Source organism: Lepidochelys kempii, chromosome 10 (assembly GCF_965140285.1).
Source record: "Lepidochelys kempii isolate rLepKem1 chromosome 10, rLepKem1.hap1, whole genome shotgun sequence".
Lineage (NCBI taxonomy): Eukaryota > Metazoa > Chordata > Testudines > Cheloniidae > Lepidochelys > Lepidochelys kempii.
The window spans coordinates 25,614,413-25,635,167 of NC_136389.1; the positions used below are offsets into that span (position 1 = coordinate 25,614,413).

At 44.4% G+C, this 20,755-nt stretch overlaps 2 protein-coding genes across 5 annotated transcripts in view; one reads left to right on the forward strand and one right to left on the reverse strand.

Annotated features, from left to right (window-relative positions):
- USP7 (ubiquitin specific peptidase 7) overlaps positions 1 to 20,755 on the forward strand; it is a 138,408-nt gene that overhangs the window by 13,522 nt on the left and 104,131 nt on the right. The window lies entirely within an intron of this gene.
- Positions 1 to 20,755, reverse strand: part of LOC140918352 (uncharacterized) — a 31,215-nt gene that overhangs the window by 7,761 nt on the left and 2,699 nt on the right. The window contains exons 2-3 of one of the 4 annotated variants that reach the window (XM_078854589.1): positions 13,428 to 14,517; positions 12,160 to 12,840 (exon numbers count right to left, since the gene is read on the reverse strand). The exons of 2 other annotated variants lie outside the window; for them this stretch is intronic. In XM_078854589.1, the coding sequence (XP_078710715.1) occupies positions 12,755 to 12,840; positions 13,428 to 13,839 (498 nt within the window). In that variant the 5' untranslated portion in view covers positions 13,840 to 14,517 and the 3' untranslated portion in view covers positions 12,160 to 12,754. Of the gene's footprint in view, positions 1 to 12,159; positions 12,841 to 13,427; positions 19,578 to 20,755 lie in introns of those variants that run through there. One more of the 4 variants, XM_078854588.1, reaches the window with a different exon arrangement.

Sequence of the window (20,755 nt, forward strand, 5' to 3'; positions counted from 1 at the left end):
ATGAATACAAAACAAATCTGGTCTATTTCTTGTTTTGAGCCACTTCATCTATCTTTATACATCTTGCTGGCAGCAGACTGTGCAGTACTACTGCTAGCCATCGTCATCTCCTAGGTGCTCGGCAGAAGACGGTGCAGTATGACTACTGGCCATCGTATTCTGCTGGCTGCTGATTAAAAGACAGTGTACTGCCGGTAGGACTCAATTGCCATGAGACGAAACTTAAAAGGGAAATGACCTGGCTGAGTCACTCCCATGTTCGCCCAGGTGCCCCTGACCTCATTGAGGTCGGTTAAAAGAGCACCCAGGACTACGTTGACAATGGCTACCAGTCATACTGCACTGTCTGCTTCCAAAAGGCAATAAACTGCTTCTGTGTAGCAATGCAGTACCACATCTGCCAGCACCCAGGAGACATACGGTGACGGTTAGCTGAGCGGGCTCCATGCTTGCCGTGGTATGGCGTCTACACAGGTAACAAGAAAAAAGGTGCAAAACGATTGTCTGCCTTTGCTTTCACGGAATGAGGGAGGGAAGGGGGGCCTGACGATATGTACCCAGAACCACCCGTGACAATGTTTTAGCCCCATCAGGCACTGGGATTTCTACCCAGAATTCAAATGGGCGGCGGAGACTGCGGGAACTGTGGGATAGCTACCCACAGTGCAACGCTCCGGAAATAGACGGTTGCCTTGGTACTGTGGACACACTCCGCTGACTACATGCACTTAGAGCGTTTGTGTGGGGACACACACAATCGACTGTATAAAAACGCTTTCTACAAAACCGAATTTTGTAGTGTAGACATACTCTGTAATGAGAGTGATCAGGTAAGGTGAGCTATTACCAGCAGGAGAGCGGGGGGAGGGGAAACCTTTTGCAGTGATAATAAAGGTGGGCCATTTCCAGCAGTTGACAAGAACGTGTGAGGAACAGTGGGGGTGGGGAACAAACAAGGGGAAATAGCTTTACTTTGTGTAATGACACATCCACTCCCAGTCTCTATTCAAGCCTAAGTTAATTGTATCCAGTTTGCAAATTAATTCCAAGTCAGCAGTCTCTCGTTGGAGTCTGTTTTTGAAGTTTTTTTTGTTGAAGAGTTGCAACTTTTAGGTCTGTAATCGAGTGACCAAAGAGATTGAAGTGTTCTCCGACTGGTTTTTGAATGTTATAATTCTTGATGTCTGATTTGTGTCCATTTATTCTTTTGCGTAGAGACTGTCCAGTTTGACCAATGTACATGGCAGAGGGGCATTGCTGGCACATGATGGCATAGATCACATTGGTAGATGTGCAGGTGTACGAGCCTCTGATAGTGTGGCTGATGTGATTAGGCCCTATGATGGTGTCCCCTGAATAGATATGTGGACACAGTTGGCAACGGGCTTTGTTGCAAGGATAGGTTCCTGGGTTAGTGGTTCTGTTGTGTGGTGTGTGGTTGCTGGTGAGTATTTGCTTCAGGTTGGGGGGCTGTCTGTAAGCAAGGACTGGCCTGTCTCCCAAGATCTGTGATCTGTCTCCCAAGATCTGTGATCCCAAGAGAGTGAGAGTGATGGGTCGTCCTTCAGAACAGGTTGTAGATCCTTGATGATGCGCTGGAGAGGTTTTAGTTGGGGGCCGAAGGTGATGGCTAGTGGTGTTCTGTTATTTTCTTTGTTGGGCCTGTCCTGTAGTAGGTAACTTCTGGGTACTCTTCTGGCTCTGTCAATCTGTTTCTTCACTTCAGCAGGTAGGTATTGTAGTTGTAAGAACGCTTGATAGAGATCTTGTAGTGTTTGTCTCTGTCTGAGGGGTTGGAGCAAATGCGGTTGTATCGTAGAGCTTGGCTGTAGACAACGGATCGTGTGGTGTGGTCTGGATGAAAGCTGGAGGCATGTAGGTAGGAATAGCGGTCAGTAGGTTTCCGGTATAGAGTGGTGTTTATATGACCATCGCTTAGTAGCACCATAGTGTCCAGGATGTGGATCTCTTGTGTGGACTGATCCAGGCTGAGGTTGATGGTGGAGTTTTACAGACGTGATCCTTTTACTTTTTCTTCAATTAAAATTCTTCTTTTAAGAACCTGATTGCTTTTTCATTGTTCTTAAGATCCAAGGATTTGCGTCTGTGTTCACCTATGCAAACTGGTGAGGATTTTTATCAAGCCTTCCCCAGGAAAGGGGGTGTAGGGTTTCATTGTTTCCCGCCCCTCCTCCCTAACTCTCCTGCTGGTAATAGCTCACCTTAAGTGATCACTCTCGTTACAGTGTGTATGGTAACACCCATTGTTTCATGTTCTCTATGTATATAAATCTCCCCACTGTATTTTCCACTGAATGCATCCGATGAAGTGAGCTGTAGCTCTTGAAAGCTTATGCTCAAATAAATTTGTTCATCTCTAAGGTGCCACAAGTACTCCTTTTCTTTTTGCGAATACAGACTAACATGGCTGCTACTCTGAAACCAGTTATAACATTGGTACCTTGAAGGATTCATTGCAAAGACTAAAGGAAAAAAACCCTTCAAATAAAATTGGGCCAACTTAAGTAAGGGTTATCCCAAAATAATCTCTAGTGAGTGGATTAGTGAGTTTGGTCTCCCATACCTTAGAAACAGTTCTACAACATAGACTGAAACAGGATCTCCTGGCTACAGGGCAAATCTAAACCATAATTCTTTGTAAATGCCTGGTGTAAGGCCCAGGTGGCTGCCTCGCAAATGGTTTTTTGAGGCTGCTTTGCCTCAGATCAAGTGCAGTTTGGCATGGCTTTCTAGCTTCAGGCCAGCTAGGTAACAGCAGTATGAAATGCAATAAGGTATATGTTAAGAAAGTTGTCCAGTGAATAGATATGAAATAAAATGTAGAAGGCACTTCCCAAGGGCTTTAGTCTGCTCCAAGTAAAATCTAGGGATCTTTAAACATCAACCACATGGAGAAAGGCCTCATTAGGAAGGGTATGCAGGAAAAAATGGTAGGATATTAGGCTCATTAAAGAGTAACTCCAACTCCATCTTGGGATGGAATGTAGGATGAATCCATAGCACGACTGTGTCATTGTAAAGACAGTAGAAGGTAGATCAGTCAGTAGGCCTGAAACTCACTCTGTGAGCTGAAGTCACTACCATCAGGAAAACAACCAAGTAAGAAATTTAAGCTTACAGGAAATGAATGGTTCAACAGGAGCTTTTATCAACTTCAGGCCCCAGGAATATCTCTTGACACAGAGCTTTTTAGTAGGTGTGATGTTCCCCTCTGGTGTTGTCTGGACCAGTGATCTGCTAGGCCACTCCAATCCTTGACTCTGGGAGCCAGCCTTACCCTGCTCTGCTGTGAGAACCCCCGCTCCTGGGTTGTTCATGCACAGCCTCTAGCATGTAAGCTGCTCCCAGCTACTTGCAAGTGAATGACACTAGCCAATATCTCCAGTCCCAGACACACCCCTGGGAACCTCCGTCTTGCAGTGTCCAGTAATGCCCGCTGGATGCTACAAACTTATATAAGTTCATCAACTTAACAAAGAAATGTATATGTACCAGGCTTGTTCTCCCAAGGGAGTCTCTGACACACTGCAAACTAAATGCACTACTTCAGGTAGAATAAACAAACAGATTTATTAACTATAAAGCTAGATTTAAGTGATGATAAGTCAAAGCATAACAAGTCAGATTTGGTCAAAGGAAATAAAAGCAAAATGCATTCTAAGCTGATCTTAACAGTTTCAGTGTCCTTTCAAACTTAGATGCTTCTCACCACAGGCTGGCTCTTCAGCCAGGCTCTCCCCTTTGATCAGCCATTCAGTTGCTTGGTGGTGGTGGTGGTGTCTTTAGATGTAGGTGGAAGAGAGAGAGAGCATGGCAAAATGTCTCTCCCTTTTATCATGTCCTTTCTTTCCTCCTGGCTTTGCCCCCTTCTGCCCCTTCAGAGTCAGGTAAGCATTACCTCATCGCAGTCCTAAACTGCCCAAAGGAAGGGGGTGACTCCTTCCAGCGTCTAACAGATTATTTTGTTGCTGCCTAAGCCAGTATCCATTGTTCCTGTGAGGCTGGGCTGGGTTTGTCCCATCCATGCCCTGATGAGGTGGGAGTGCCTCTCTGTTCTTGGAGAGATTTTGCATGGGCTTGTTTTAAGCCATGAGAATACATATTCACAGTATTCTTGCCAGCAAGTTAAAGAAGTATGGGCTGGATGAATGGACTATAAGGTGGATAGAAAGCTGGCTAGATCATCGGGTTCAACAGATAGTGAACAATGGCTCCATATCTAGTTGGCAGCCGGTATCAAACGGAGTGCCCCAAGGGCTGGTCCTGGGGCCAGTTTTGTTCAATATCTTCAGTAATGATCTGGAAGATGGTGTGGATTGCATCCTCAGCAAGTTCCCAGATGACACTAAACTGGGAGGAGTGGTAGATACGCTGGAGGGTAGGGATAGGACACAGAGGGACCTAAACAAATTAACAGGATTGGGCCAAAAGAAATCTGATGAGGTTCAACAAGGACAAGTGCGGAGTCCTGCACTTAGAACGGAAGAATCCCATGCACTGCTACAGACTAGGGACCAAGTGGCTAGGCAGCAGTTCTGCAGAAAAGGACCTAGGGGTTACAGTGGACAAGAAGCTGGATATGAGTCAACAGTGTGCCCTTGTTGCCAAGAAGGCTAACTGCATTTTGGGCTGTATAAGTAGGAGCACTGTCAGCAGATTAAGGGACGTGATCATTCCCCTCTATTCGGCATTGGTGAGGCCTCATCTGGAGTATTGTGTCCAGTTTGGGGCCCCACACTACAAGAAGGATGTGGAAAAACTGGAAAGAGTCCAGCGGAGGGCAACAAAAATGATTAGGGGGCTGGAACACATGACTTATGAGGAGAGGCTGTTATTTAGTCTGCAGAAGAGAAGAATGAGGGGGGATTTGATAGCTGCTTTCAACTACCTGAAAGGGGGTTCCAAAGAGGATGGAACTAGACTGTTCTCAGTGGTACCAGATGACAGAACAAGGAGTAATGGTCTCAAGTTGCAGTTGGGGAGGTTTAGGTTGGATATTAGGAAAAACTTTTTCACTAGGAGAGTGGTGAAGCACTGGAATGGGTTACCTAGAGAGGTGGTGGAATCTCCTTCCTTAGAGGTTTTTAAGGTCAGGCTTGACAAAGCCCTGGCTGGGATGATTTAGCTGGGGATTGGTCCTGCTTTGAGCAGGGGGTTGGACTAGATGACCTCCTGAGGTCCCTTCCAACCCTGATATTCTATGATTCTATGATTTTCAGCCTCATAACTACATACATGAAATAATAACCTATAACCTTACTATAACATTACTGTAACAATTACTATAACATCACTATAACAACCATGCTCAGTGCATTATGAGCCTTCCAAAGACATCCAACATGACAAACTTTGCATTGGATACCACACAATCATTTTATAAAGATGAACATGGGGCTCAGAGTGTCACAGTAGGAAACTTCAAAAGCATCCAGCCCCACATGAACTTGACATGGTGGTACAGAGACCCTTGTCTATCTTACACTAATCCATGATAGGTCAAAATGGTTGTCAAATGTACTTGGATGGAGTTACTCTTTATATTTTAGTCTCAGACAGGTGAAACAGATAGTCAAGGAGGTTTTGTGCAGCTCAGGTAAAGGGGCCTACTTGGAGCTGCTTGCATCATGCCATAGTCCCTTTCCACTTGGTCTTGTAAGGCCTTTTAAACTTGAAGCCCAGCCAAATGATGCTCAGCAGTCTTGTGTCCAAGTGACCAGGACGCAGTGGGGAAAAGGTTCTGCCTTTCATATAGAGGTCCTGCCAGGCTGGTGAAGTGCATTGGACCATTTCAACAACCTCTTGTCTTTTGTTGAAAGACAGCTTATGCCCCTTTGGCTTCTGGTGCTGAGGCCCTCTGTAGAAGGGGACTGAGAGCCTTTGAAGCCACTCAACATGAAAGCATTATCATGAAGTAGAGCCTCACTTCCCTCCCTTGAAAGGAGGATTCAAATGAGTCAAAGAGCCAACATTTTGGCACAGCCCTCAGATTGGATGGTCACGGTGTGGCATTTGGATGGGGAGGCCATCCTGCAGGGCTAACATCCTGCAGGTGCTGGAGCACCAAAACACCAAAGCAAAGCACCTTGTAAGTACCAAGGCGCTGAAAACATTGAGACACAAAAGGGTGGTGAGCACTAACAGCTCATCTGTGACAAAGCTCTAAAGAGGTCTCCACAGAGACTAGGAAAATCAAGTATCAAAGCAGGTTCTAACATTCAAGGAATTGCTCAAGGCAACAGCCTCAAATATTAGCACAGCTGTACTCATCCTGCAGGAAGCTCCTTTGCCAATTGCAGACAAGAAGGAACTGACTGTGATATCAGGAAGAGGGCATTTATACTTGGCAGGGGCAATGAGTAATGACCAGGAGGAATCCTGCCTCACATTCACCCCTGCTACTGCATCCCTCAAGGGTCAAAAACTTAAAAGTTAATGGAGCTTCACCTGTCTTACAATAAGAAACTAAGATCTAGAAATAGGAATTCAGAACTGATTGTATATTTAGGCCCGACTTCTCAAAGCTATTTAGGTACCTAATTCCCATTGATTTCAGTGGGACTTAGATACTTAAATATTTTTGAGAATCTCAGCCGTTAGAGAATAAGCAATTTTTGAGTGATCTAAATATGGGGCATCTGAAAAACTGAGCTGGCAACACCCCCACTTTCACACACCCTGCTTTTTGTTTGTTTGATACAGTATCTCAAATATGGGCATACAGATTTTTGTTCATATTTTCCAAAATAACTTAGTGGCTCAGTCTCTGCACAAACAAGCAAATACAGCCCAAAGTCCAGCCTCTTAAGATTGAAGGAGACCGATATTACACTAAAGTCAGTGAGAGCTTTGATACTCATTTCAAGCAGGATTAGGTCCCTTAGAAAGCAGACTTTCTGAAATAAAGGTTCTGGCAGTTTGCTTTAAGCTGTGCCATTAGCAATAACTGGATTTTTAATATTCTTACTCAAATAATAAAAAAATGAATTATATGCTCAATAAATTGCATTCAATATAATATTCATGATTAAATGCTGAAAATAAATAAGTGCAGTGAAGTTGCAATGTGTACTTTTGACTTCCCCTCTGCTGAGATTTCATTCATGCTTTCATCTCCTCTGATCCTGTCTATTGCAACTCTTTTCTCAGTGGTTCCCCCAGTCCCAGCTTTCCAGACTCCACCATGTGTAGAATGATTCTCCTATGTACAAAGCACTCCCATCTTGAGACACCTCAACTGGCTCCAGTTTCATTTCAGAATCCCAGTTAAAAATCACTCCCATTATTTTTAAACCCCTCAGTAAACTTGCCTAAGGTTGCCACCCAGATGTTAATCTCTCTACTCTCTTCCCAGCTTTTTCTGCTCATCTGGTAACTGCCTCCTCTCTGCCCATAGCACAGTCTTAGCACTGGTGGTATGAGAATCTTCTGCTCTGCAGTTCCTGCATCCTGGAGCAGCATTCCTGCATCTTGCATTCATTCTTCATCTATTTTCAGATATCTGGAGAAATCTTTCCTCACTTTTATATACCTCTAAAAGGTATTCTCCAGAGAAAAAGGTTGTGCCTTGTTTTGTTACAGTTTATAAAGAAGGGCTGAAGACATTTTAAAATATAGGTTTAGATTTTTTTTCTCCCTTTCCAAAAGAACCATTTTGACCTTTCTAATTTTACTGGAAGACACATGGAAACAAGAGAACTAGTGGGAGTATAATGCTACAAGAGACTGAAACCTGAACAACTGAAGGCAGAGATTTTTAGTCAGGTTGTTTCTCCCAACACCTATTTAACTCAAGCTCCTAACAAACACTTTTTATAAAAACTCTATTTGTGAAAGATTCAACATCCTCCACACGTGCACTTTGTCAGCTGATGGCTAAGAAAATTCCCATTCCAGTTGTCTGGTCCTCTCCTCCAGCAAAAACAGGGGCAACAAGTGGTCATAATTCTGATATTCCTAAAATACAAACAAGAGGAGAAAGGCTGGTCCTAAGCCTTCAGTGGCCTTCATGCAGTCAGACCTCAGTGCCCATACAGAGCCTCATGACTTCAGTTTGGACTCCATGTGGGTGCAAGGGCCTGCCTGCACAGATCTCCTTCCAGGATCGAGGCCTTTATTTGAAAGAGAAAAATAACCCATGCCTTCCGGGCCTTTTTTTCCTATTCATCACAAAATTAAATAAAAAGATCACAAACATATTTTCTCCAAATTAATCTTTCAATTTTCTCTCCTTCTGCAATTGTTCTGACTTGTTTTAACTTATTCATCATCCAGTAGCTCTTCTCTGCCACGTCCAGCAGAAACACTGTTAACTTCAGCATTAACTGCCAGTGAAGGCTATAATACTCTCCAACTAACTAGTATTATCAAGCCCTATTAAGGCTTTGGGGCTAAAACTACATGGTGTTGGTCTACAAAAATAAGGCCCCGATTCTGCTATCTGCTCCATCCAGGCAGACAACTCCCCTCCTGCTCTTTGACTTCAGTAGGCTCCCCTGTGCAGATCAGATTGTGGGATCAGGTCCTAACATCGTACTGAACACTGACAGATTCTAAATACCTAGTTTAAAATAAATAAAATCTACTGATTAATGTCTGAGAGATTAAACTAATACAACAGATAGTTTGGTGGAGCCCATAATACAACCTATGATTATGCTCCCTCAGCCCTGTTTTTGCAATTTGAGGTTAATCTGGAGGGTAAGTGAAAAACAGAGAGAGTGTGTGTCATTTGTGGAGAAAAGGTAACAATGAATGAGTAGCATGGAATGAATGGAGAGAGAATAAGTGAATGAAGGGATTGGTAGAGAAGAAGTTGTTCTTATGATTATTCCTGAGGGTGGGGATGGAGTAAGAGGTGAAGGAAATAGGACTGGGAGAGACTGTACTTGTAGGTTTTACATTTATGCTTGGGTAGTCATTTGTTTTGTACACAGAAAAAATTAGACTAAACATCAATTTGGGGAGGTGTTGCATAGTCAGGCAAAAAGTGGATGTGTTCAGGATGGATGAATAACATGCACGTTTAGTCCCTCTGCTTTTGTCACATTGTGTCACAGATTTATTTTCACTTAAGCTTGGTTGCTTGTGCTTATTATTTATATTATAGTAGCACCTAAAGACCCCAATCGAGATCAGGACCCCACTGGGCTAGGCAGTGTACATACAAAAGGTAAGAGACAGATAGCCCCTGTTCCATGGCTTCATCCCTTGCCACTAAATAGATATGACAGTGAAAGTAATATCATCCTTTTAGAGAGAACTGAGGAACAGAGAAATCAAGGTCCAATCCAAAGCCCATTGAAGTCAATTCAATCAGCCCCCTGTTGACTTCCCCAAGGCCACACAATAAATCTGGCCACTGAAATATACTAACACAGATAAAGACAGTTGCTTCTACTGATTAAAGAACAGATCTTAGCTTGCAATCCTGGTTCAGACAATGGATCAGTATGTGACCTTGGACAAGTCACTTAACCTCTCTGGTAAAATGGAGATTTTAATACTACCCTTACAGAGCAGTTATGAAGATTATCAACTAATATACAAACACTTTGGGTATGTCTACACTACGGAATAAGGTCGAATTTATAGAAGTCGGTTTTTTAGAAATCGGTTTCATATATTCGAGTGTGTGTGTCCCCACAGAAAATGCTCTAATTGCATTAAGTACATTAACTCGGCGGAGTGCTTCCACAGTACCGAGGCTAGAGTCGACTTCCGGAGCGTTGCACTGTGGATAGCTATCCCACAGTTCCCGCAGTCTCCACTGCCCATTGGAATTCTGGGTTGAGATCCCAATGCCTGATGGGGCTAAAACATTGTCGCGGGTGGTTCTGGGTACATATCGTCAGGCCCCCCTTCCCTCCCTCCCTCCGTGAAAGCAAGGGCAGACAATCATTTCTCGCCTTTTTTCCTGAGTTACCTGTGCAGATGCCATACCACGGCAAGCATGGAGCCCGCTCAGGTAACCGTCACCGTATGTCTCCTGGGTGCTGGCAGATGCGGTACGGCATTGCTACACAGTAGCAGCAACCCATTGCCTTGTGGCAGCAGATGGTACGACTGGTAGCCGTCCTCGTCATATCCGAGGTGCTCCTGGCCACGTCAGCTGGGAGCGCCTGGGCAGACATAGGCGCAGGGACTAAATTTGGAGTGACTTGACCAGGTCATTCTTTTAGTCCTGCAGTCAGTCCTATTGAACTGTCTTATGGTGAGCAGGCAGGCGATACGGATTGCTAGCAGTCCTATTGCATCATCTTCTGCCGGGCAGGCAAGAGATGAGGATAGCTAGCAGTCCTACTGCACCATCTTCTGCTGAGCAGCCATGAGATGTGGATGGCATGCAGTCCTTCTGCACCGTCTGCTGCCAGCCAAAGATGTAAAAGATAGATGGAGTGGATCAAAACAAGAAATAGACCAGATTTGTTTTGTACTCATTTGCCTCCTCCCCCGTCTAGGGGACTCATTCCTCTAGGTCACACTGCAGTCACTCACAGAGAAGGTGCAGTGAGGTAAATCTAGCCATGTATCAATCAGAGGCCAGGCTAACCTCCTTGTTCCAATAAGAACAATAACTTAGGTGCACCATTTCTTATTGGAACCCTCCGTGAAGTCCTGCCTGAAATACTCCTTGATGTAAAGCCACCCTCTTTGTTGATTTTAGCTCCCTGAAGCCAACCCTGTAAGCCGTGTCCTCAGTCGCCCCTCCATCAGAGCAACGGCAGACAATCGTTCCGCGCCTTTTTTCTGTGCGGACGCCATACCAAGGCAAGGATGCAGGCCGCTCAGCTCACTTTGGCAATTAGGAGCACATTAAACACCACACGCATTATCCAGCAGTATATGCAGCACCAGAACCTGCCAAAGCGATACCGGGCAAGGAGGCGACGTCAGCGCAGTCACGTGAGTGATCAGGACATGGACACAGATTTCTCTGAAAGCATGGGCCCTGCCAATGCATGCATCATGGTGCCAATGGGGCAGGTTCATGCTGTGGAACGCCAATTCTGGGCTCGGGAAACAAGCACAGACTGGTGGGACCGCATAGTGTTGCAGGTCTGGGACGATTCCCAGTGGCTGCGAAACTTTCGCATGCGTAAGGGCACTTTCATGGAACTTTGTAACTTGCTTTCCCCTGCCCTGAGGCGCATGAATACCAAGATGAGAGCAGCCCTCACAGTTGAGAAGCGAGTGGCGATAGCCCTGTGGAAGCTTGCAACGCCAGACAGCTACCGGTCAGTTGGGAATCAATTTGGAGTGGGCAAATCTACTGTTGGGGCTGCTGTGATGCAAGTAGCCCACGCAATCAAAGATCTGCTGATATCAAGGGTAGTGACCCTGGGAAATGTGCAGGTCATAGTGGATGGCTTTGCTGCAATGGGATTCCCTAACTGTGGTGAGGCCATAGACGGAACCCATATCCCATTCTTGGCACCGGAGCACCAAGCCGCCGAGTACATAAACCGCAAGGGGTACTTTTCGATAGTGCTGCAAGCTCTGGTGGATCACAAGGGACGTTTTACCAACATCAACGTGGGATGGCCGGGAAAGGTACATGACGCTCGCATCTTCAGGAACTCTGGTCTGTTTCAAAAGCTACAGGAAGGGACTTTATTCCCAGACCAGAAAATAACTGTTGGGGATGTTGAAATGCCTATATGTATCCTTGGGGACCCAGCCTACCCCTTAATGCCATGGCTCATGAAGCCGTACACAGGCAGCCTGGACAGTAGTCAGGAGCTGTTCAACTACAGGCTGAGCAAGTGCAGAATGGTGGTAGAATGTGCATTTGGACGTTTAAAGGCGCGTTGGTGCAGTTTACTGACTCGCTTAGACCTCAGCGAAACCAATATTCCCACTGTTATTACTGCTTGCTGTGTGCTCCACAATATCTGTGAGAGTAAGGGGGAGACGTTTATGGCGGGGGGAGGTTGAGGCAAATCGCCTGGCTGCTGGTTACGCGCAGCCAGACACCAGGGCGGTTAGAAGAGCACAGGATGGCGCGGTACGCATCAGAGAAGCTTTGAAAACCAGTTTCATGACTGGCCAGGCTACGGTGTGAAAGTTCTGTTTGTTTCTCCTTGATGAAACCCCCCGCCCCTTGGTTCACTCTACTTCCCTGTAAGCTAACCATCCGCCCCTCCCCTCCTCCCTTCAATCACTGCTTGCAGAGGCAATAAAGTCATTGTTGCTTCACATTCATGCATTCTTTATTCATTCATCACACAAATAGGGGGGATGACTACCAAGGTAGCCCAGGAGGGGTCGTGGAGGAGGGAAGGAAAATGCCACACAGCACTTTAAAAGTTTACAACTTTAAAATTTATTGAATGCCAGCCTTCTTTTTTTTGGGCAATCCTCTGTGGCGGAGTGGCTGGTTGGCCGCTGGCCCCCCCACCGCGTTCTTGGGCATCTGGGTGTGGAGGCTATGGAACTTGGGGAGGAGGGCGGTTGGTTACACAGGGGCTGTAGTGGCAGTCTGTGCTCCAGCTGCCTTTGCTGCAGCTCAACCATACACTGGAGCATACTGGTTTGGTCCTCCAGCAGCCTCAGCATTGAATCCTGCCTCCTCTCATCACGCTGCCGCCACATTTGAGCTTCAGCCCTCTCTTCAGCCCGCCACCTCTCCTCCCGGTCATTTTGTGCTTTCCTGCACTCTGACATTATTTGCCTCCACGCATTCGTCTGTGCTCTGTCAGTATGGGAGGACAGCATGAGCTCGGAGAACATTTCATCTTGAGTGTGTTTTTTTTTTCTTTCTAAGCTTCACTAGCCTCTGGGAAGGAGAAGATCCTGTGATCATTGAAACACATGCAGCTGGTGGAAAAAAAAAAGGGACAGTGGTATTTAAAAAGACACATTTTATAAAACAGTGGCTACACTCTTTCAGGGTAAACCTTGCTGTTAACATTACATACATAGCACATGTGCTTTCGTTACAAGGTTGCATTTTGCCTCCCCCAACCGAGTGGCTACCCCCTCAACCCTCCCCCCTCCCTGTGGCTAACAGCGGGGAACATTTCTGTTTAGCCACAGGCAAACTGCCCAGCAGGAATGGGCTCCTCTGAGTGTCCCCTGAAGAAAAGCACTCTATTTCAACCAGGTGACCATGAATTATATCTCACTCCCCTGAGGATAACACAGAGAGACAAAGAATGGATGTTGTTTGAACGCCAGCAAACATACACTGCAATGCTTTGTTGTACAATGACTCCCGAGTACGTGTTACTGGCCTGGAGTGGTAAAGTGTCCTACCATGAAGGACACAATAAGGCTGCCCTCCCCAGAAACCTTTTGCAAAGGCTTTGAGAGTACATCCAGGAGAGCCGCGAATGCCATGGCAAAGTAATCCTTTCACATGCTTGCTTTTAAACCATGTATAGTATTTTAAAAGGTACACTCACCGGAGGTCCCTTCTCCGCCTGCTGGGTCCAAGAGGCAGCCTTGGGTGGGTTCGGGGGGTACTGGCTCCAGGTCCAGGGTGAGAAACAGTTCCTGGCTGTTGGGAAAACCGGTTTCTCCACTTGCTTGCTGTGAGCTATCTACAACCTCCTCCTCCTCATCATCATCATCTTCTTTGTCCCCAAAACCTGCTTCCGTATTGCCTCCATCTCCATTAAAGGAGTCAAACAACACGGCTGGGGTAGTGGTGGCTGAACCCCCTAAAATGGCATGCAGCTCATCATAGAACCGGCATGTTTGGGGCTCTGACCCGGAGCGGCCGTTCGCCTCTCTGGTTTTCTGGTAGGCTTGCCTCAGCTCCTTCAGTTTCACGTGGCACTGCTTCAGGTCCCTGTTATGGCCTCTGTCCTTCATGGCCTGGGAGATTTTGACAAAGGTTTTGGCATTTCGAAAACTGGAACGGAGTTCTGATAGCACGGATTCCTCTCACCATACAGCGATCAGATCCCGTACCTCCCGTTCGGTCCATGCTGGAGCTCTTTTGCGATTCTGGGACTCCATCATGGTCACCTCTGCTGATGAGCTCTGCATGGTCACCTGCAGCTTGCCACGCTGGCCAAACAGGAAATGTGATTCAAAAGTTCGCGGGCCTTTTCCTGTCTACCTGGCCAGTGCATCTGAGTTGAGAGTGCTGTCCAGAGCGGTCACAGTGGAGCACTCTGGGATAGCTCCCGGAGGCCAATATCGTTGAATTGTGTCCACAGTACCCCAAATTCGAGCCAGCAAGGCCGATTTAAGCGCTAATCCACTTGTCAGGGGTGGAGTAAGGAAATCGATTTTAAGAGCCCTTTAAGTCGAAATAAAGGGCTTCATCGTGTGGACGGGTGCAGGTTTACATCGATTTAATGCTGCTAAATTCGACCTAAAGTCCTAGTGTAGACCAGGGCTTTGAGAGTCTCTGAATGAAGTTATTAATACATAGTGCTTATCTAGTTATTATTAGATTGGCAGGTTGAAGCATTTTGGCAGGGCCATGTGTGTCACGTTGATAGGAGGGATCCATTTCCAGTGCTGGCAGTTTGGCATCTTTCACTAACAATAAATTCACTTTAAACAGGACAATTCCTAATATATCTAATCTGTTAGATACTTTTCAACTTTACCTTCTCTTTTACACTTGGCGAAAGCTACTCCTATCACAACTGAACATAGCTGATCAATCAGAGTTATATAGACAAGATGAACCATTCCTTCCATTCCTTTTTTACTTTGGGTATATATCATTGTAACTCTTTGACTTCACAATTTACTGTTTGCAGCAAAACTTGATGAGGAAAAAATCATTTTACTTTTCAAAGATGGCAAACAACAAACTGGATCATCACTAAGCAGTTTAAATGTAAACATACAATTTTTAGCAAAAGAGACTGTTTTTTACTGGAAAATTAAAGTGGATCAACTCTGTGCAGGGAAAAACAAATCCCAGCCAAGGAGATAAGTGTCTTATCTTGACTTTCTTTGAAAGTCATGTGAAAGATGTGTTATAATTGTGGCTTTGGAGAAAATATACTTGAAATCATATAAACCAAATCTTTAAATTGTTAGCAACGTTTAGATATAATAGAGCCACCATGTAGCAATATTAATGGATAGTGCTTCATATAGCTCTTTAAAAAAATGTTGCCATAAAGGGACACCATCAATTTGAAATAACCGTTCCCTGAAAATGTTGAACTTACAGGGTTTTGGTTTTTTTACAATTAACGCTTAATATTACTACAACTGAAGGAAGTTAGCAGACAAATATTTCTCTAATTTTTTACTTTTATTTGTGCCATCAATAGCTATTAGCCAAGATGGTCAGGGATGCAACCCCATGCTCAGGGTGTCCCTAGCCTCTGACTGCCAGATGCTGGAACTGGATGACAAGGGATGGATCACTTGATAATTTTCCTGTTCTGTTCATTCCCCTGAAGCATCTGGCAGTGGCCACTGCTAGAAGACAGGATACTGGGCTATATGCACAATTGGTCTGACCCAATATGGCTGTTCCTATGTTTGTATGTTTCATGGCACAGTATGGCTAATTGCATTTTCTCTTTCTTGTGATGGCATGACATCATTCTCATGAAGCACGTGCACATGCTTCCCTGGGCCCTACAAGAGGTTTTTCACCAGTAAGAGCAAAGCTTGTGTTATTTCACTTTTCAGGGCAGAAAAGGTGTCTCCTCTTCCCCTGGTGTCTGCACAAAACCCAGGATACAATAAGAGCCTAGTGCAAAAGCCTCCTTCTTTGCTCCCCAACCACCTGTATGGGTCACTGGAGTACCAGATGCTTGGCAGGGGGCTAAGAGAATTCTCCTTCATTCCCTAGACCCAACTGCAAGACAGGGAGCAGCAGAGATCTAGTAGAGCATGCAGGGAAACATCTTTATCATACCATGAACCCCAAAATGAGACGGGGGAGTATCTGCCAGCAGCAGGAAGAGGTGTTGCAAATCTATGCCCCCCGGAAGCACCCAGGAGCAAGTGAAAGAAAAAGCACCTGGCTGGGTGATTTGGCTTCTCCATGGACACTGCAGGGTGCCAGAGACAAGAGCTAGTTAGGGAGGAAAAAACAGAGCTGCAAAAGGTCAGGAGCAGCTGGCCTGAGACAGGAAGGCCACTTCCCACCCACTCAGGCTCTGCCTATATTAAGGAAATATGTACTGATGTAATTACATTGATATAGTTACACCAGTGCAAACCTCTTAAAGGGGCTTACACTAGTGCACCTTAATCCAGCAACACAAAGAAGTAAACTGCAACAGGGTAGGTCCTGCTTTTCCTGGTGCAGAGCATGTCCATTAGCAGTTTGTGCTGGCATAACTACCTTGATGTAATTACACCAACGTACATTCCCTCAGTATAGACATGGCCACATACAGGACTCAGCTCTCTCTTGCAGGATAAGGAGAGAACAGCAGCCTTATACAAGGCAGCAGGTGGCTGGAAGGGATCCCCTGCTGGAGCTAGGTCAGTGAGTGGAGCAGGCTGGGAAGCAATTTGCATCCTTTGCAGGAGTTGGGCCAGGCAAGCAGCAGCAGCTTCTCCTGCTTCTATTTCAGCTTCCACTGTGGGAGCCAACACGAGCCAGGCCTGGACGGCAATGGGGATCCTACTACAGTCACCAGACAGGAATGTGGGCCAGAAGGTCAGTGGTAAACTCTGCCCCTCAGTGAGAATAGGGTATCCTTGTTCCTGATCTAGATTACTCTGTGGAAGCTAGATGGAGAAGCAGGAGCTAGGAGTGTAGTTGGCATCTTCATCCCCTGCTCTGTCTGCAGGAACAAGATATTGGGCTAGGAATACAAAAGGAAGTGGGGATCTGTGCCAGGCTCTTCTATAGAAGCCAGGGTCAGGCTGACTGTACAGCTTGGACTGGCTTTTACTTTTAGCTGTCTCCCTTCCTATGCACAGTCATACTCTTCTGTTTGTGAGGATCATTTATACAGTGAGTGAGAAAAACAATTTTAAATATAATTTCAGAGTCTCAGGGGCAGGTCACCTCACCAGAATGAAGTTACTTCCTTTGAAATTGACTAATTTCAAGTTGACAGTGTTCCTTTAAGATCAGGTATTATTTTGTATTATGGTAGTGCTGAGAGGCCTCAGTTGGGACAAGAGCCCTATTATCCTACACAAACACACAGTAAAAGACATTCCTGGCCCTAAAGCACTAACAATCTAAGCTCCTGGTCCTGCCAACTGATTCAGGAAGATGAACCCCACTGATTTCAGTGATGATTTGTATGGGCATAAGGGCCTGCAAGAGTTGATCAACTTGCAAGATAGGGTCCTAAGTCAAAACAAGTTGCAGTAAGTGAGTATAATAAACAAAAGAAAGGAGTGAAGGAGGAAAGACAAGGATAGCAGCGATAGGAACATATGGTTACATAGACTAACTAGGTGCACAATTTCCCAATTACAGATTTTTACTTTTTTTTTTTTTTTTTTTTTTTGGTAATATCAGAAATATCTGGTGGCTGCTTGCCTAACCACATTCAGTAAGCAATTTACCACAGGTATCACAGTATAAGAGAGTCTTGAGGAGGGATTTGCAGGAGTACAAGGTAGTGGCCTTATGAGTTAGTTTGGGGAGGGTATTCCATGAAGTTGTGGCAGTGTGGAAGAAAGCGCAAAGGTGCTTGCAGGAGAAATGGAGAAACAGGCAATCCAGGCTAGCATCACTGGTGAGAAAAATGTGGAGCAGAATGTCAGGTGAGATAGACAATAAAATGTAAGGATAGCCAAATAAGAATGGGCTGTGTTGTGAATGTTGTTAAAAGTAAAGATGAGAGCTTTTATTTGATGTGTTGAAGAAGGGGGAACCAGTGAAGGGACTCTTACGGGGTTGGCATGGTCAGAACAATGAGTTAGGAAGACTTATCTTGGCAGTATTGTTTTGAATGGACCTGAGGTGGACAAGATGGATTTGTATATGTTGAACTGTGGGCAGTATTGTTTTGAATGGATCTGAGGTAGACAAGATGGATTTGTATATGTTGAACTGTGGACTTCAGGTTAGCCTGGTCAATTTATTATGATTTGTACTCCTTGTGTAGAAAAAAGTCAAACACTGTAATCACTGGGTATTATGAAATGGTACCAAAAAAATCCTTGCTGTGTAATTATTTCATAAAAGCATCTGAGATGATTAAATACAATTCCTTTGAATTTACCTCCTTCTAGACATCAGTATTAAAATTTCTTTCGTATAGATTGGCTGTCCATAGATATATTTATAAAATATAAAGGGCCTGTTTTCACTTAGATTTTTCAAAAGAGTGTAGTATGTTTTAGTGTACATTGCATTTTGAATCTGTAAACCATAATTCTCTAAAGAACCAACTCATTTTAAATTAAGATGAGTCTCCATGGGTGGATGGCACTTAACTGTGATATTCCATCTTATTAAACTAGTGATATAGGGTAGCCACTTCCCATTTAACAGGAAAATTCCTGACTGTTGCCCCATATCTCCCACAAGGTTTTCTATAGGTCTATTTTGCATTTCTTCTGCTTTTGTAGAACAGTGGGAGATGGTAACATCTAATGAAAATGCAAAGTGTCACAGTAAAATGTCACCTTTCTGAGCTCTCCCCTTTTCATCTAAGACTTTCAGAAATTAAGTGGGTATCCACACCAGACTTCTCTGCAGGAGGACGAGCAAAGGAATTTTGGTTCCAGTGCTTAGCTTCTGAGAACAGTGGTTACCTTAAAACAGCTCAAATCCAGAAAAGCTAACATATGTGATGGGATATTTTTTAATACCTGTATTCTTCTTAGTATGGGATTGAGGGTTGACATTATGAGAAGTTGATTGTCTTTTTATTATGGTGGGTTGTTTTTCCTTTCGTTTGGACCTTGCCTACTACCCTGATCTCAGTGACTGAGGAATTAGGTAGTAACAGATAGGCATCCAACCACAGGAGTGTAAGAAAATTGTGTGCCTTGAATTGGGAATCACTGATGGAGGAATGAAGGTGTCAAAAACCTGTGCTAGTGAAAGATTTGGTAGGTGGGACTGGAAGTCATTGAGAAGGGTTATCTTTGGTTTCTCGGGAGCAGAGGTGGGGATGGGAAAGGGTGGCAGTAAGGAAGGACTTTCTGTAAGCTATTAAAGTTGGGGACAGATTAAAACACTAAGGATCGATAAAGGGGCTCCCCCCTAGAACTCCTTCCTGTGAGCTCGAGTGCAAATTTGTAGACCTTCAGGGTATGCTTTCACCTGAGTAGATATTGGGATAAATCTGAGAATATTTTTTCTCTAAATTGATGTTTGGGGGTGAGTGGGAGGGGTGACAAGGAGAGCTGGAATCTATTTCTGGATAAAGCCAACTGGCAAATAGTTTAACTATTGTTTTTAAAACTATATGAAGCACTAAATCTCAAATCTTGAACTCAAGTCCAGCTAGAGGAGCAAAGCTGGGTGTTGAGTAAGAATGGCCATACTGGATCAGACCAATGGTAAGTCTAGCCCAGTATCCTGTCTTTCAACAAGAATGAACAGAATAGGGCAATTATCAAGTGATCCATGCCGTCATCCAGTCCCAGCTTCTGGCAGTCAGAGGTTAGGGACACCCAGAGCATGGGTTGCATCCCTGACCGTCATAGCCAATAGCCATAAATGGACTTATCCTCCATGAACTTATCCACTTATTTTTTTAATTCAGTTATACTTTTGGCCTTCACAACATCCATAGGTTGACTGTGCATTGTGTGAAGAAGTACTTCCTTTTGTTTGTTTTAAACCCGCTGTCTATTTCATTGGGTGACTCCTGGTTCTTGCGTGATATGAAGGGGTAAATAACACTTCCCTGTTCACTTTTTCCACAGTATTGAAGATTTTATAGACTGCTATCATATCCCCCGTTAGTCATCTATTTTCTAAAATGAACAGTCCCAGTCTTTTTAATCTCTCCTCATATGGAAGCTGTTCCATACCTCTAATCATTTGTGTTTCCCATCTCTGTATCTTTTCCAATTCTAATACATCTTTTTTGAGATGGGGCAACCAGAACTGCTTTCACTGTTCAAATGGTGGGCTTACCATGGATTTATATAGTGACATTATGATATTTTCGGTCTCACTATCTATCCCTTTTCTAATGATTCCCAACATTTGGTTAGCCTTTTTTTTTTTTTTACTATTGCTGCACACTGAGTGGATGTTTTCAGAGAATTATCCACAGCTCCAAAATCTGTTTCTTGAGTGATAACAGAAAAGTTAGACCCCATCATTTTGTGTGCATAGTTGGGATTATGTGCATTCCTTTGCATTTATCAACATTGTATTTCATCTGTCATTTTGTTGCCCAGTCAGCCAGTTTTGTGACATCTCTTTATAACTTTTCACAATCAGCTTTGGACTTAACTATTTTGAGTAATTTTCCATCATCTTCAAATTTTGCCACCTCACTGTTCACCTCCTTTTCCAGATCATTTATGAATATGTTGAACAGCACTGGTCCTAGTACAGATCCTTATGGGAACTCCCCTATTTTCTTCATGGTGACAACTAACCATTTATTCCTACCCTTTGTCTCCTATCTTTTAACCAGTTACTGATCCATGAGAGGATCTTCCCTCTTATCCCATGACTTACTTTGCTTAAGAGCCCTTGGTGTAGGACCATGACAAAGGCTTTCTGTAAGTCCACGTATACTAAATCAACTAGATCACCCTTGTCTACATGCTTGCTGACTCTCAAAGAATTGTAATAAATTAGTGAGGCATAATTTCCCTTTACAAATGTTGAGTTGACTCTTCCCCAACATATCACATTCAT